Here is a 14891-nt window from a genome sequence, read left to right as displayed (position 1 = left end):
GCTGCTATGGTGAACGACCCGCCGCCCATGTCTTTCTCCCTCGAGTATCGAATGTTGTTAATTCTAAGAAAGTGACGTAAAGATCTTCTTGGAATCAACAAGGGACTGTATTAAATACCCGTTTTGACAGTTAAATTTTGAAAATCGAAAAATTTTGAAAAACGTATAAGTTTTTTCCATCTTTAGCAGTTTCTAAGATACCCTGAAATAACAACGATTCACCTCACCTTGTACACAATTTTATCTGCAATGTGGAAAAATTCTGCAAAGCAAAGCGAATGAAATACTTCAATGTTCTCAATTCCAAACAGGTGCACTATTTTAAGGCACGGAACCTTGGAAGCAGAAGAAATTGCGACTGACAACTTAACTTTCACATTTGCAACGCGCAACAGAATCATGCGACTCCTGAATAAAACCAAAATGAATCATTTTTCCGAGATCTCGCTCGCCTATCTCGCCTTGCTCGACGGCCAATGCATTCCACACTGATGAAGAAAGTTGCCTACGTGACGAAGATGAGCCGGATTATTCACTCCTTGTGATCCAGCAACAACAACGAGCAACAAAAGTGATATCAGTCTAATCTCGAGTCTCGAGTTTTAATAGCCGAGATGGGTTCTATTAGAAACCACTCTTGTCTTTTAACAGCAGTGCAAAAAATGTGTTGTGTTAATTGGTTCGAGTATTTCGCACCTTCTCGCTTTCCCTAGTTTCTCGTACTACAACCCGAAAACATGCAGACATTTCGTATGAAAACGACTTGTAAATTATGGACCACTCTGCATCTATTTACATAAATAATTCTATGAAGCCGTATTACATATAACTGGTGTCCTGAATTGCTCACGTCAAAATTTGTAAAACAGCACTAAAAAAAAATATTTGCTAGCTCTGACAACTATACAGGATGTTATAAGTACGTGGCCAAACTTCAAGAGGTGATTCTTTGAATTATTCTAAGACAAAAAGTTTATATAAACATAGGTTCTGTAATGCTTCGTTTTCAAGATACAGGGTACCAAACTTTTTTAAAAAATCGTTTTTTTTTTTCGTAAAAAATCGTAATCCTTTAGCCGAAGTGTTATTTATGGTAGAATAGAGGTGATTTAACCGCAACTAGAGTAGGATCATATTCGATGAAAAGTAATAAATCATTGCCTGTCAAAGGATCCAGTGCAGTACGGTTTTAAGGGTTTTAGAAATTGAATAATTTCTTTATGCATTATGAAAGGACGAAGGAATCAGTTAACGTCTGACTCCCCTGTTCCTCAAAAATTCGTTTATTCTCATAATCTATTTATTTTAAATATAATTTATTATAAATTCGATTTGTTTTTTAAATTCCACATATACAGGGTGTTTTTAAATGAAGTAGCAGAAATAGTACCAGTGAATGTAGCCAAAAATAAGAGGATTGAAGTAAAAATACCTTATATGAAAGTTGCACTCCTGAGGCGATATACACTCAAAGGAGAAGGATTGAAATTCACATTTTAATTTTTTTCCTAAACATGAGGAATGCTAAAGACACGAAACTTGGTATGAGCATCCTACTATTAAAGAGACAACTTCAATATTTGTTCGATCTTTGGCGTATTTTATAAAGGAGTCAACCGCATTGCAATATTTTATTAGAAATTTTTTATATGAAGCAAATTATTTATTTAAAAATATTTATTAGGAATACTGATATATTATATATCGTTTACTAAAGGGGCAATTGCGAAAATTTGTAAAAATAAAGTAGGCGGAAGTCATAACAAATAAATTGTTATTTATTATATTAATAAATTGACACTTTCTGTCAATAAGCTGGTAATTTAATAATAAGAATAATTTGCTATTAATTAATGAAAAATGTTTGATAACTTATGACTATGGGACATGTATTAGTAAAAGTAAAAATAGAGTAAATGTATTAGGTAAAGTTATTTATCTGAAATACAATTTAATACAAACGAAAAACAGGAAATGCAAGAATATTCTCGAAATAATTTCCATTTTGCTGCAAGCATAACCTAATAGACCAGTTCTTAAGCCTTAAAAAATGGTAAAAGTGAAAAAAAATTATAGGATGAAACCCATTGGAAAAGGAAGAGAATATAACAGAAATGAAAGGTCTATAATACGTCTGTTATGGATAAAAATAACAGATACCCTTGATCATTTGGCAGTTTTAATTTTTTATTATATTGTCCCAGTTTTAATTAGCCCATTTCTACCATAAATAACACTCCCAAATTTCAACAAAATCGGATAAAGGATTATTAAGATTTTTACGAAAATTTTAAAAGTTTGACACCCTGTATCTTGAAAACGAAGTATTACCAAATCTATCTAAACGTATCGTCTTAGAAACCTTTAAAGGATCACCCCTTGAAGTTTGGCCACGTACTTAAATAACACCCTGTATATATGGATTAAAGCCAATTTTGAAAAAATGAATTTTTTAGTCATTAAGGATCTAAGTTTACAAATAGAAAGAAACACATAATTCCCCGCCCAATAAAGTAATCGCGGTGTTTTTTATTTATTTTTAACCAATATTTTCCTTCTTAGTTGAACCTTATTAGATTATAGTGACCGTTTTCTCAAGTGTGACCGCAAATTTATTATTTTTCAAATTCTCGACCCTAAATTACATTTAAATATTTTATCACCAACCAAACCTATGAGTAACTTGAAGAAATATTTAAATATTTCCTTAAGGAAACACTCTAATGAACTTATCGTGTTCTACGTGATCATCCAAAACGGCGCAAAACCTTTTACAGACCAGACTGAAATATTCTTTTCTATTCAACTGTCCGAAGGGAAGTCCAGAATTTATGGAGGGTTACACAAAAAAATTAATGCGTCTGAACAGAATCGCCTTGGAAAGTAAGGCCCCTCGATATCAAATGCAATTATCTCCGGTATTTTTAAAGCTAGTAGAAATACAAGATGGCAAAGAGAAGGGGGGGGGGCGTAATACGGTATATTCGAAGTCGTTCCACCACAGTTGTGTCTAACCACCAACATTTTAAATTGCCCATTACATTTTACGACGGATTATAAAGGGGATATGGAACCCCTGAAGGCAATTGAGCTGTTTGTTAAATACTTAAATTTTTATAATTATAAAAGAACAATTTAAATTAATTTATATTGGAAATGAAACTGGACAGCAGTCACTATTATATGCACTAATTTCCATGTTAGTAGCAAATAATGTTTAAATTATGTTACACTCAAAGAACAATTTATTTGGCACTCATTTCTTCAAATAGAACATGTGAAATTTGCTGTAAAATGATAAATGTTGAGTTGATGTTGTTAATGTCCACTATCTTTTTTACGGACGAAGATGGTAATTTAAATGACACCAAGTATTTAGATTTTTTAAGAAATAGTCTGTTCGAAATAATTGAAGATAATTTTCCATTATGTTTCATGCATAATGGTACTTCACCACATTTTACTCGAGTGTGCAGAGAATGGCTTCATGAAAATTTTCCTGAGCGATGAATTGGTCGTGGTGGAGATGCTCCAATTCACTGGTCTCAAAGGTCACTAGACCTTAATACCCTTGATTCTGTAGTTTGGAGCTATACCAAACAAAAAATATATGAAACAGAAATAAATTCAGCAGGACATCCGAGACAAAAAATTGTTGATGTTTTCAACCATCTAAAAGATGATTCAGAACCTTTGAAAAATACATTGTTTTCATCACAAAAATGAATTCGTTTTTGTATTTGTGATAATGGAGGACACTTATTCTAATTTTATTTTCCTTAAATTTTAATTTTCTGTTAGTAATAATTAGTTATTCTTGTAGTTTTTCTGTTTTTCAATTGTATTCAATATGTATTAAACTTTTCCAGAAATAAGCTATTACTTTTTATCATTACTATTAAAAGGAGACCTTTGATTTTGAGTTTTATTAATGAAACTAATAGTATAGTAGGTGCCAAAGTCTACTTGAAATAAAAAACAACAATTTGGGATATTAGCTGCTTGACTTTGGCGTACTATGCCTGGTTTTTCTCGAAAACGGGAAAATTTTTGTACTTCTTACAAGAGCACCTTTTTTGTTTAGAATAAAATTTGCCATAACAGCAAGTAACAAAAGGGATAAAAAGATTAACCTCAAAAAAAGTTAGGACCTAAAATGTTCCGCAGAGTACTGCACTGAACGAACGCCATATATGATATAGCCAAAAATTAATAACTCCAGAGCATTTAGCATCCCCAGAAACCCCACATAACAAAATTTCAGTTCATTCGGTCGAATTTTGTGGAAGATAGTACCAAAATTAGATTTTAAAAAATTATATTCAAAGCCCTCTTTATCTTGAAAACGGAAAAAGATACGCCCATGATTCATAGGAACAAATTGTAATATTTTTTTAAATTCTATCAGGCCCTGAATTTATGTTAGTGTTTTTCAGAACACCCTGTATAATTCAATATGTAAGTAAAAATATGGTTCATTTGAAATTTACCGGCAACAAAGAAACTGTTCTCTCAGTGTAGATTTAAATTTGCTTGCTATACAAAGTGCTTTTAAATTCCACATAATTTTTTTTCTACTAAGCGATTTCGAACTAACGTCTTGAGAAACTACTTGTTCACAATAATATTAACTATTACCTGTTTAAATTTGGTGACGTATTTCAGAAACACCCAGCGTATTAGAATAGCCCTGAAAATGGACGCTCATTCGGAATTAAGAAGCCACGTAGCACGCCCAAAAAAATAATCGATGAATAGACATCAGCGCAACGATTGGCGCAATTAAAGTAACCTTGTGGGAAATCACATTATTGCCAGTCAATTTGCCTCGATGGCAATAATAACTAATCCTGTAAGCGCTGGTGCAGAATTCGTTATAGGATTTTTTAAAGGCCTCCACGGCAACTAGGATTAATGATTTTCTATGTCTTTTCTCTGTAGGAGGCTTTATTTCATATTGGAAGTCATATTTCAAGTCATAACCAAAGATAAGGAGAGGAAAGATAGGAAATGCATAATAATGTTATAATGGAAATAACGACTACAAAATTAGTAATGAATAAATGTCTGAAACGTTAGAGGGCGCTACGTCAGTCGATAGGATCGGTATTAAGATTATCGGTTCAACAGAAGTTTACTCCGAGACACCAGAGGGAGCAATAGTGACCATATGAAACCCGGAAATTTAAATTTCCAGATGTTTCATTTAGTATAGAATACAAAAAAACTAGATCATTCAAAAGCACAGAATTTATATTCAAATGTAATGTTCTAAAATTATATTTTAAAAAGTTGTAAATCCTAACGTAGTCTTAAGACCTGACCTTGAAGATTTCCGTTCCTATATTTTAACTTACTAGGACTAATGTTGGTCATGTCATTAATTATCACGTTTTGAAATAACAAACGACTATATAAGGTTACTAGACCGAATAATAGTGCAGCCAGTTGGGCAAAATTTTTTATAAAGATGTGTTTTTCGTGTAGGTGTAAAATGCGCTGTTTTCGAGATAAATGGCAAAATGTCGTACCGATCATGTAAAGTGCCACAGCAAGAAGTTATTTTTGATAATTCAAGGAATCACTTGATCTATGAATGAAATAAAATATTATTTGCTTGATTACCCTTCAACTGTTTTTTTACGACTTGAAACAAACTATCTTTTCTTAAGTTTGGTCAACCCTGTATCTAGAGGGCCCCTATTCTTTAATCCTACACTGCACAATTGCCTCTGCAAAGCCAGCTTACATATACTTTATTAATTAGAGTTTATTAGTAGCGATAAATTACAGTCTTCGTTAGGGATAATCACCGTATTCTCGACATCTAGGTGCTCGCACTCGGATAGATCTAATTAGGCGAACTTGTAAGTGCTTCCTAAGGAAATGCGTCTAATAAAAAGAATACGGAGGTGGAGTAAAAATAAACACCAACCTTGGGACAATCGCTGATAATTAGAGGACTTCCGGTCGGGTCCCAACTTAGCAGGCGAATCACAGTGATTCCTGGGTGCAAGGGGGGTCAACGAACCCAAAATCAGTCAAAATCACGTTCAGGTACTTCTCTCGTAAGATATATTTTTATCTAATGATCGGTAACTTAGTTATGTGCCGACTACAATTTTATTCATAACTGTTTCTATTCATAATTGTTCGAATTATATATTTACATAAATTTGAGTCTATTACTAATAGTTACAAAATTACCACAGAAGTGTAAGGCGAACAACAATCATTTAACTGATCATTTCATTGAGTCAAATATCCTTTTGGAATATACAGTATGTCCATAGAAAAGGTGTTGAATAGGAAATACCTTCTTATTTTTCATTTTATCGAAAAAAGTTACTCTCGAGGTTACCCTTGATAAAAAATGTTGCTGGTTCTTAAAGTAAGATTAGAATAGAAAAATTTAACATTTCTTCTACGGGGTGTTCAAAAAATTTAAAAACACTAAATGGTAGAAGAGTAAAATGCACTTATTTTGAATATTTGGAAATAAGTTACTAGGAAAAATTGTTCAAAATTTTATTTATTTGTAATCTTTAAATTTATTTTATACAAATTAAATTATTCCAAATTAACAATACAATCTTGTTCTAGTAGGCGTTGATTTGACAATTCGCTATTATAATTTATTAGCCATCGCCATTGTCAGATTAAAATGCTTACTTTACAGCAAAAAAATTACTTAGTACAATGTTATGGGCAAGGAAAAAAATGTTATCAAGTTATTCAGGAAATAAATGAAAAATTCCCGAATGTGTTTAAAGTTTTTTTAATTTAGGAAAAATTACTTAGTACAATGTTATGGGCAAGGAAAAAAATGTTATCAAGTTATTCAGGAAATAAATGAAAAATTCCCGAATGTGTTTAAAGTTTTTTCAATTTTTTGAACACCCCGTACAAGAAATGTTAAATTTTTCTATTTCTATCTTACTTTAAGAACCAGCAAACTTTTTTTATCATAAGTAACTTTTTTCGATAAAATGAAAAATAAGAAAGCTTTTCCTATTCAACTCCTTTTCTGTGGACATACTGTATACTATGATAATGATAAAAAGTAATTGATGAATAATACTATACAAATAATTTTTTTGAGGCTAGGTCTGGTAAATATCTATCGAGTACACCTACAGTCTCTTGGTCTACAACCCTTTGATGGACACATACAGAATAGATTTACCGTAGCACCATTTGAATATCTAAATCGATCCAGTTTAATTCTTGAGTCGCACCTTGGTCGCCTCGGCTACCGCAACTCCTATTACTGCTTTACTACATTTTGGAAAATAACCAACATAATAGTCTGCTAGGTATGTATAACTTAATGAATTAATAGATTATTATTACACTCCAACAAAATTTATTAATGTGTATTAAATTTGTATAAAACTGCAATAAACCATATCTTTTCATTAATTTTTGAACACATATTAATAACACCTTCTCTCGTTAATTACTTTACTTCATACCTATAAAGATAGTGTGCCAAAAAAATGTTTTTCGCCATTCGTTTATGGCTTTTAGCACAATCAGAAAAAATATATTTTTTTGGGTAGGTGGCTCCCTACTTTTTATATATGGACACGGAAAAAAAAGTATATTTGAAAATTATAACATTTCCAAATTGGCGTGCTAACTTTATACAGGGTGATTCAGTCATAATATCATTAATTCTAATTCTATTAAAGACAGAAAATCGAAAAAAATTATTCGGCAGACCACAAAGCGTTCGAATGTTGAAGCGAAACAGCTGATTTCCTCAGTCGTCTTTAATTTTGTAATTAGTATCAAAATGAAAGTGCAGCGGATCCCGACTTTATTAACAAAGTGCTATGCAAGAATAAGTTTTCTTTAGGAGTAGGAATTCCAAATAGGCAGGTACCGTACTACTCTTTGACACACAAAGTTTTGTCCGAGGTTTTGTCGTTCACTGCAGATTAAAAACGCAGTAAAATCTAGGTTAGTGACCGCATACGCACGATAGGTCAAGATTCACTGTCGATAAACCTTTGCAGATCGGCGGTCAGCGTAAATACGCGTATTAATTTTTTTTTAATCGAGTATGTTGGTGCAGATTTTGACAATAATAATCTACACCATCATTACCACAATTGCGTATTATTAATTATTAAGCAATGTTGCTGTATTACCCCTGTGTTCTATCGATATCGATGTTTTGAAGAAATCTATTACGAAATACCGATATGATGTCTATCTTGCAAAATTGGTCAGAATTACATATTACAGGCGTCATGAAACCGATCCCATTTAGGAAACTTGATATGTCGAACAAAAAATCATAAAGCGTTAACAAATTAAATTAAACATATACCTATTCTATAAGTACCAACAATTTATAATCAGGTAATATAATTATTTACTTCAATTTAAATCAATTCAACATTACTGATTTAAAATAATGCACTGATGGCCATGTTGACCATTGACCAACATTAAGATTAAGCAAAAAGAAAAAGGCAAGATTTGCTTAATTAAGGGTCGAATAACATCCTGAATTGATTTCCAACAACTAAAATTCTAAGTAGGAAATGAAATTTTTGAATTTTGACACCTTAAAGTTACGCAGTGAAGAAGAATAAAGAATCGGTGGAAATTAAAAGTTACTTAGCGTAAGTTGTTCTTTCCCTAGCGTTAGGAAATCCCTAAAACAGTTGGTGGAAACGAGCATGGAACAAATAAAATAAAACTAACCACATGTAGCATGCAAAGAGATCATAACTAACTTTGAGATATACTGACAACCTGGTGAACTTTTTCTCTTCAGCGAAATACCTGTTGCGGTTTGACGTTCTCTTCCTTATTTCCTAAACCGGACTGTTACACGCAGGATGGCGTATGTGCAAAGGTACGACAACCATCTGCGGTCGCCAGTTTTATATAAAAGCTGGTTTCGTTATGGTTCTCGTTTCTTTGCATTAATAGTAAGAAAATATTTTACGTTCCGTCGAAAAAAACGAATCACCTAATGAACAAAAATGGTCTGGATACGAGCGTAACCTTAACCACATAGTTATTGAATGGATAACGGTTAGAAGTGTATTTTTTTAAATTCTATTCAACTGGGCTATCGACCCGTTTATTTTTATCTTGTATTAGTGGGTTAAGGTTACTTAAAAAATTATACGGTCTAATGGGATATTAGCAAAAAAAATTGAGTACATATTATACCTCCTTTCCAATTTAGGATTTCAACGAAATAATTAAAAACAAGAGCAAGGTTACGAGAAACGGAATAGTAAATAACTGATATAGTTTTTCCGAAGTCAATTGAAGAACCAATAACTTCAAGGTATGTACCAGGCTCGGTCGCTACGCAGTAACTCGGCAATGAAATATTTGAAAAACTTGTTCCCATATTTATTTAGCCATACTGATAAACAGGTCTGGTCGAACTAAACGTGGAGGATGATAGAAATGTATACGCTCAGTTGAAGAATGCGAGCACGGGTAAAGGAAAACGATTACAGTTGTATTGGGCTACTGGGCAATAAATCACAGCAGACGACAAGTGGTTCATATATTGCCCAGCAGTGCAGTGCAGCAATGCGGAATTTGGAGTGAATCAGGTAATTTTAATTTATTATAGGCGCCTTCTATCAATCATTCATATTACAATTGCGAAAGGGAGAAATAAGAGGGATATTTTGTTTACTAATATTATCACAACATGGCATTTTGGAGACCTTTTGAAACGGAACAAAACGAAATTTACCACCAATATAATAAAATTGAGGACATAAATAATTAAAATATGTTATAATAGAAATTTTCTACAAATTATTACAATTTTTCACCTTTAGCAGAAAATTTTGTTTAGGGACGCCTATGAGACTCATTAAATTTTATTACCAGACGATTTTTTGCATATTCAACTGACTTCGGAAGGACTATACATTTCCAATAGATCACAAGTATTTTATTTCTTAACACATTTTTTCGGCGTGTGTATAGGGCGAAACTGGAATGCCCCGCCAAACTTTAATGACGGATTCTACCCACAAATTAACGAAAAAAGTTCCTATAAATACGCGTCAAAATGAAAAAATTGCATTTTTTAAATTAAAAAAAAGCGCTGAAGCATCTTATTTCAAAATTAATATGTAGATTTAGTCACTGATTGTCCATAAACGTATGTAGATACCCCAAAATAATTGTATATAGGGAAGTAGTTTCCGTATGAGGCTCAACAATTTGGTTTGCAATTTTTTATTCTTCTTGAAAGCTTTACAAAAATGCGTTCTTGTTACATGTGGCTAACCCATTTATAGGTAACTATTACTATAATGACAGTAAATTATTTTTAAATTATGTAAAATATTATATATTTTTTTTCAAATGGTTTTTATTCGAAAAAACAAGCATTTCCAGAAACATATTTACCTATACACACTTCTTTAATTTGTAACATGGAATCCCCCATTTATGATTAGAAAAGCATTTTCGATACATCTGTATAATATATTTTTCAGATTATGTACTTAAAAAAAACAAAGGTGTTTATATGCCATTTAACATTAGCTAATAGTATTTTTTACTTATTTTTATATTTAAGGAAAAATGTTATAGGCAATTTATTTTTTATTGGGTACCTATACAAAGAAATATGAGATATAGTTTATACTTATAATTTCGGAAACAGCATTATTTATTTAAAAATTACATGTGTCACACCAGTTACCTGTGGAACCAAGTCTCTATTATAATTTACAGGGTGTTCATGGAATAAGTGCGTCCTTGAAAAGGGCGATAGAGCAGTAAAATTAGCAACTTTTATTAAGCAACTAATGGTCTAAATGCTTCTGTTTTCGAGAAAATTAATCATAAATGTAAGACAACCCTGTGCATTTTGTGCACGTGCGTAGTGTGTTGCAGAATTACTTAGCAGGCGTATAAAATGTACGGAGAGTGTCAGTACAATTTAAATGAGACTTGTAATTTTGTGTATTTGCACGTATGTGAACTAATTGTGACCGACCGTCGCGCGTCGTTTGGAAGCATGTTTATTAGCACATGGTAATAACACTGAACAATTTTTGTAGAGCATATCGTCTATTGGTAAGTAGTTCGTTTATTCGTTTAATTTTTGTGTTACTTGTAAACGAGTTTTAATAAATTTGAGCATTTTCGAACTGTCAAAACCGCTATCAGCGCTTCGATATCAAAATGTTGCTTACTTTCGTGTCCTCTATCGCCCTTTTCAAGGAACGCCCTTACTTCAGAAACACCCTGTATATTTATATGGTAACTTCGTTAGAAGCTCATATACAGGGTGTCCCGAAATTCATGCAACAAAATTTGGTCAAAGATTCTTAAGACTTTAGGGGACCCGTATTTTTTATTTTTGCCAAGTGGCCCCCTCTTTCGGAGTTACAGCCCCCTGAAGTCCGCCCCTAAAAATAATCTCTTTGCTACGTGCTACGTTTTTTGGCGGGGAACCCCCTTAAGACAATTTTTCGTGGGCCCCCTTGTCTTTGGAGCCAAAAAAATTTGGTAGCATATTTAAATTTCTTAAAAATTATCAGTCCACTAGAAAGCCATTAAGTTTAGAAAGTTTTTGTCTCTTTATACTTTTTTCGTAAAACGCAACGTTTTCGAGAAAAATGTCAAAATGTGTTCGAATGCATATCGTGATTCGCCATTTTCCTCAAATACATTGCGTTTTACGAAACAAATATTAAGAGACAAGTTTCTTAATTCAATGGCTTTTTAGCTAATAATTAAAAAAAAAATCAAATTTGCGACCAAATTTTTCTGGTTCCAAAGACAAGGGGACCCACGAAAAAGTGTCTTAAGGGGGTTTCTCGCCAAAAAGTGTAGCACTGTGAGATTCCACATGTCACTTAAACGAATATGTTATAATTGAAGCCGTAATGGGATACTCTTTTCCACAGCTACAAAAACCCATGGAGTTCCTTGGAACACTTTAAAACGACAATTATTATAACATGAAATGGCAACTTCTGGTCTTTTTTTTCTGTGTGTGCAATGTTTGTGCATTAAATCATAGCAAAAAAATTGACAAATATGCTTCGTCTCCGAGAGTGTTTAAATTTTAATTTTTATAAATTATTTCAGTTTAAAGATTCAATATCTTTCTATCGAAACCTACAATAAAATGTTTTATTTTTTTACAAAAAAAATTGAAGAGGCCAAATTAATTCAGAAATGATGACGAATTTTTAAAAAAATATCAAAACAGGAAAGTCAGTGGCGTACCATTTTTTTTATTAAAAAAGGTTGCGGCATTCTTGTACGAACGCCACTTGTGCAGGTAGAAATATTCGGATTACCCCAAAAAATGCACATTTATCCCTCCAAAGTGTTTTTCAAATTTCGAGTCAATATCTTTAAAATTCTTTTAAATAATAAAAACAAATAATTCAAATTTAAACACTCTGTATCTCGGAAACGAAGCATATTTCGTACTTTATATGACAACCACCCCCTAAAATATTTCGCACTTATTTACAAACACCCTGTATATGTGTATTACAGATATACAATTTTTAAAGGGTAACGTGCAAATTTTATTAAAATACCTTAATAAACAACATGTTTTTTTTTCTACTAACACTGAAATTTTCAATATTTTGTTCTGACTTTTTAGACAATATCCTTTCTTATAATGGCACTAGTACAGTGACGGAATTTGGGAAAGAATGATTACAAATTTGTTATTTTTATGATGTAGGTGTTCCAGATCTAAGGCAATAATTTACTTTTAACAAATAACACAAGAACGCATCATATTACCTAATATATATTTCTTACAAAATGCTGCGGCCTTCTATCCATATGCACTAACTTCACTGCTGTCGGGCGTCGCACAAACTGAATTTCAAATTATCGGTAAAGCCACCCCGACACGAGAGCGCAACCCCGTCCACGAACCTTTTCGCCTTAAAAGCGCTATCAATTACAAAGCTAATTTCTAATGAGGCTTTAACGCCGGCGGCAGCCCCTACTGGTTTTGTTTTACTACCGAGAGCACCCTGAGACAGATGAATAGCGACTAAGCCTCACGGCTACGTCACAACTTCCGGCTTCAGAACGACGACGACGACGACGGCGGCGGCGGTTTCAGAGTCTGTCCTCTTCGATTTCCGATACGAGACACCGACACCCACATACACAAACATATGGCTTATCGGGGCGGCTTGGGTTTCACGCTCGGCGACGTTTAAATAAAATCACGGCCTGCCCAGTGCCTGCTACCTCAGCTCGCACAGTTATTATTTTGTGTCGGGTCACGCAAGCGAAGTAATATAAACAAAACCAGCGCAGCCGGCCATGCCGACTGCCGCGGCATGATTTTGTTGTTAGATGCGGTATTTTGCTCCCCGCAAAAAACGTCGCGTCTTTTGCGACGCCGTCGGTGTTGTCTGGTGGCTAGGGGAATGCGTTAAATTATCATTATTTAAAGTGAATCGGATTCCGCGATCGACCGTGACAGTTGCGGTCAGAACGCATCCGCTAAAAAACCATTTAACTTTTAAAGGGCTCCACAAACATGCCCCGACATTACGCAATCATGTGTTTTGGGCAACGCTCTGTATTCGGGAGAGAAAATGGGCGGGGTTGACGTGCCGGGGGTAGGAACCCTCGAAAATAACTCTAAAATAGCCTAATCGATACCTACCGTGACTTTATTGTAGTTAATTTTTCTATTCGGTGTGGAGTTATCCATTCGCACGGCCATAATTATTATTATCACAGATGAGTTGAAATAGGGGTGTGTCTATGGTTTATGTATCAAATGTCATGGCACACTAGGATGAGGTCATTTCACGGCACTTGTTTGTGATTCTCACGGCCGAGAGGATAGCAAGAGCCCCGTATACCGGACCGCCGGCACTTGTTTCAACCGCAACTAAAGATTTCATTCGCCACTCCCCTCACTAGCCGGACACCATCTTGGTTATCTGCTGTCAGTCGTTCACCGATACGCCACTAGAGCTCCGCGCACGCTCCGATATTCGCGATGTTCGCGTTCATACACGTACCCACGATGCCGTCGCCTATAATCAGACGATCCCGTAGGCGTAATGACATTCATTAGGCGGGATAATTGCACGTTTTTTTTTCATCTACACATTTGCATCGCACGTTTAAAAAATTCGTTGAAAATATCTGTACGAGATGTAATAGCTATGGACTTATTTTCTAACTAATTTTTTTGTAATTATTTACTATACCGTAACCTGTCCAAATCGTCACAAAAATTTCCCTACCCCCCTATTTTCGATGGTGCTGAACACGAATCAGAAATTATTTTTGTGCGGTCAAATCTAGTTTTCGAGAAAAAAATTTTTTCAAAATTCTAACCGGGACATTTCACACAGTATTATGCACAACACTATATTTTATGTAGCTTACTATGCTCATCTGGCATTCATCTTCTCAATTATCCATCACACAAATGACGTCATGAAATAGCGCAACAGTCAACACCCTCTTAAAATATTTATTCTGTACCTCAAACGCAGCCAATTAATTATTAATTAAGAACCTCTAAGAAATGTCTAATATTTTCACTAAATGATTTTATATATAGGTGATAGGTGTAAATTATTTTTAGACATTAAAAAAATATGTATGCAAGTATGCATGTTGCCTATACATGCACCTAGAAAATAACAGTAACTACAATTTGTGTCTTACTTAACCAACAAACTGTATCCAAAATGTTGAATTTAATTTTCTTTATACCTACTTATTTAGTTTTTGCTAGCACAATGTTTAATTTTTGTAAACGTCTACAAAATTTTTAGAAATTGTGTTGGGATACAAAAAAAAACTATATACTACAAATCATTACACATAAATTTTATTTACACAATAACTTGCCTTAATTAAAGCTACAC

General features: G+C 33.5%; 1 protein-coding gene across 3 annotated transcripts in view; it reads right to left on the bottom strand.

The window, feature by feature from the left end:
• The window catches only part of LOC108909265 (protein alan shepard), a 161076-nt gene extending 147131 nt beyond the window's left edge, over positions 1-13945 (bottom strand). For all 3 annotated transcript variants that reach the window (XM_018713546.1, XM_018713547.1, XM_018713548.1), the window contains exon 1: positions 13667-13945. In XM_018713546.1, coding sequence (XP_018569062.1) covers positions 13667-13726 — 60 coding nt within the window. In that variant the 5' untranslated portion in view covers positions 13727-13945. The remainder of the gene's footprint in view (positions 1-13666) is intronic.
• Positions 13946-14891: the final 946 nt, after the last annotated feature.

This window comes from Anoplophora glabripennis, unplaced genomic scaffold (genome assembly GCF_000390285.2).
Source record: "Anoplophora glabripennis isolate ALB-LARVAE unplaced genomic scaffold, Agla_2.0 scaffold306, whole genome shotgun sequence".
In the NCBI taxonomy this organism is placed as follows: domain Eukaryota; kingdom Metazoa; phylum Arthropoda; class Insecta; order Coleoptera; family Cerambycidae; genus Anoplophora; species Anoplophora glabripennis.
This window is presented reverse-complemented; position numbering and strand designations above follow the sequence as displayed.